The following is a 2,391-nucleotide window of genomic DNA, read 5'->3' on the forward strand; positions in this document are numbered from 1 at the left end:
ATACTAAATTCATTATTTAGTATAATTATTATATTACTTTTACTCATGAAAAAAACAAATCTAATATCCCACGCATCAATGTTCAGTGCACACAACCATATCATATCGCAGGAAAATAAAAACCAACCGGCCTATCTAGTCACTGCACTCTTCTTCTGCATGGTTCATACAGGGATAATGTTCCCTAACAAACTATAGTAAAAATCTTTGCATACTTACATGTTTGAATCATATTTTCAAAGCTGTACATATTAATTTTCATGTTCTTAAAACCTTGCAACATAGTTATGGATCTACTTTGGATTTTCAGTATTTAGCAATATCCTTCTGAAGACAGGGTAGCAAGTACCAGATTCAATTAACTATATTGGATATAACTAATCTCTGTGCATTGGAATCAGGACATCTCTCCTTCTAATGCTAATCACTCCATATATCCACTCAATATGTTCCTGTAGGCTGAGGTCATATAATAAGGGGATTACTAACATGGAATTTGGGAACCAGAGCAGAGTCACTGAATTCATTCTTCTCGGACTCTCAGACAATCCGAATATGCAAGTTCTTTTGTTCCAATTGTTTTTGATAGTTTATATGTTCACTCTGGTTGGGAACTTTCTGCTCATAGCAGCTGTGAGAGTAGACAAGCGTCTGCACAATTCTATGTATTTATTTCTCACTAATCTGTCCTTGTTGGACATCTGCTACACATCAATCATTGTGCCCAAGATGTTGGTGAACATTGTTGCATATTCAAAAAGTATTTGGTTCACTGGCTGTGTTTTCCAGGTTTATTTTTACCTTTTCTTGGGTGAAACAGAGTGTGTCCTTCTGGCTTTTATGGCTTATGATCGATTTGCTGCTATCTGTAACCCTCTTCGTTACAATGTGATTATGGACACAGTCACCTGTATCAGGATGATCAGTGTTTCCTGGATGACTGGCTCTGCGATATCCTCAGTTGACCTAGTCTTTATTTATCAGTTAAGGTACTGTGGACACACCACAATCAACCACTTCTTCTGTGAAGCTCCTTCACTACTGCAACTATCCTGCAGTGATATCTCAAAGAACAACATTGTGACTTTGGTCGGAGGCGCAATATTGCTTCTTATTCCCTTATCTCTCATTCTTTTCTCTTACATAAAAATATTCTTTGTGATCGTGAGACTCCATTCAGGAAGATACAAAGCCTTCTCCACATGTGTTTCCCACCTCATTGTAGTGATCATTTTCTATGGGACAACTATGTTCATGTACATGAGACCAAGGTATGCAGCTACAGAAGTTACTGACAAAATGGTATCACTTTTCTATACGATAGTTACCCCAATGTTAAACCCTTTAATTTACAGCCTAAGAAATAAAGATGTCCAACGAGCTCTTAGACTATTGGGAAACTCTTTGACTATTGTTCAATAAAGTTAATATGTTCAGATTGTTTTCTGCTTCAAATCTGGTTTCAAAATGGTTTAAGTCGTGTTCTGTGTTCAGAGCTTGGGGTTTATCACAGCCACTAAATGATTTTTAGATGTATGTAACATGATTTAGATATAGAGTTGATGTGGAGAACAAAGTATAGTTGTGAGTTAAGGATCCCACCTAGGCAGCGAGCTTGCGGGGTGGGATTTATGGTCATGTTGTCAACAGAAATAGAAAAGTCAGGCAGGAAGCTTCTGTTGGTGGGTGGGAATAATATTCATTTTGTTTTTGAAAGATTGATTTTGAGTTGGCAGGAGGACATCCAAGATGAAATGGCAGAAAGACAGTCAGTAACGCGGGACAATACTGATGGCGAGAGATCAGGAGAGGATAGATAAGTTTGTGTATCATCCGCATAAAGATAATAGTGAAATTCAAAATTGCTTATTAGTTTTCCAAGAGAAATTGTGTAGATTGAGAGTAGCAGAAGACCTAGGATTGAGCCTTGGCGCAATTTCGACTGAAAAAGGAAATGGAGCAGAGGTGGATCCAGAGAAATTAACACTGAAAGAGCGATTAGATAGGTAGGATGAGAAGGTGTTGAAGAGAGGTGGAAAATTGTTGAAAATCAACAGAGTTAATATTCTACGGGTATGAAGAGGCGTTGTAAGAGTTTGAAAGCAGCGAGGTTAAAGATCTGTGGGTGAGTAGCTAAGAAGGTGATGATTCTAAAGGGGGAAAGAAATGTTAAGGAATTCAGAAACTGAGCATAGTCTAGAGACTATGCTCAGTGGCCATTCTGATGAGTAGCGGCTTCAATCCACTGGGAGAAGTCAAGTGAGGAGGTTAGAGAGAGTAGTTTTGAAGAAGTATTAGAACGTGGATTGCAATAGAGATGTTGAAATCACCCATGATGATGGTGGGGATGTCAGAAGATAAGAAGTTAGGGAGTCGTGGGATAAATGTTAA

The 2,391-nt window shown here is 38.1% G+C and overlaps 1 protein-coding gene across 1 annotated transcript; it reads left to right on the forward strand.

The window, feature by feature from the left end:
• The first annotated feature begins 489 nt into the window (after positions 1–489).
• Positions 490–1,422, forward strand: LOC142142565 (olfactory receptor 2D2-like). Its single transcript, XM_075200446.1, has one exon. The coding sequence runs from the start codon at positions 490–492 to the stop codon at positions 1,420–1,422; it is 933 nt and encodes a 310-aa protein (XP_075056547.1).
• The last annotated feature ends 969 nt before the right edge of the window (positions 1,423–2,391 follow it).

This window comes from Mixophyes fleayi, chromosome 3, assembly GCF_038048845.1.
Source record: "Mixophyes fleayi isolate aMixFle1 chromosome 3, aMixFle1.hap1, whole genome shotgun sequence".
Classification (NCBI taxonomy): Eukaryota; Metazoa; Chordata; class Amphibia; order Anura; family Limnodynastidae; genus Mixophyes; species Mixophyes fleayi.

What these genes read in the sequence shown, in the direction of transcription:
- LOC142142565 (XM_075200446.1), top strand. Translation starts at nt 490, where the DNA reads ATGGAATTTGGGAACCAGAGCAGAGTCACTGAATTCATTCTTCTCGGA.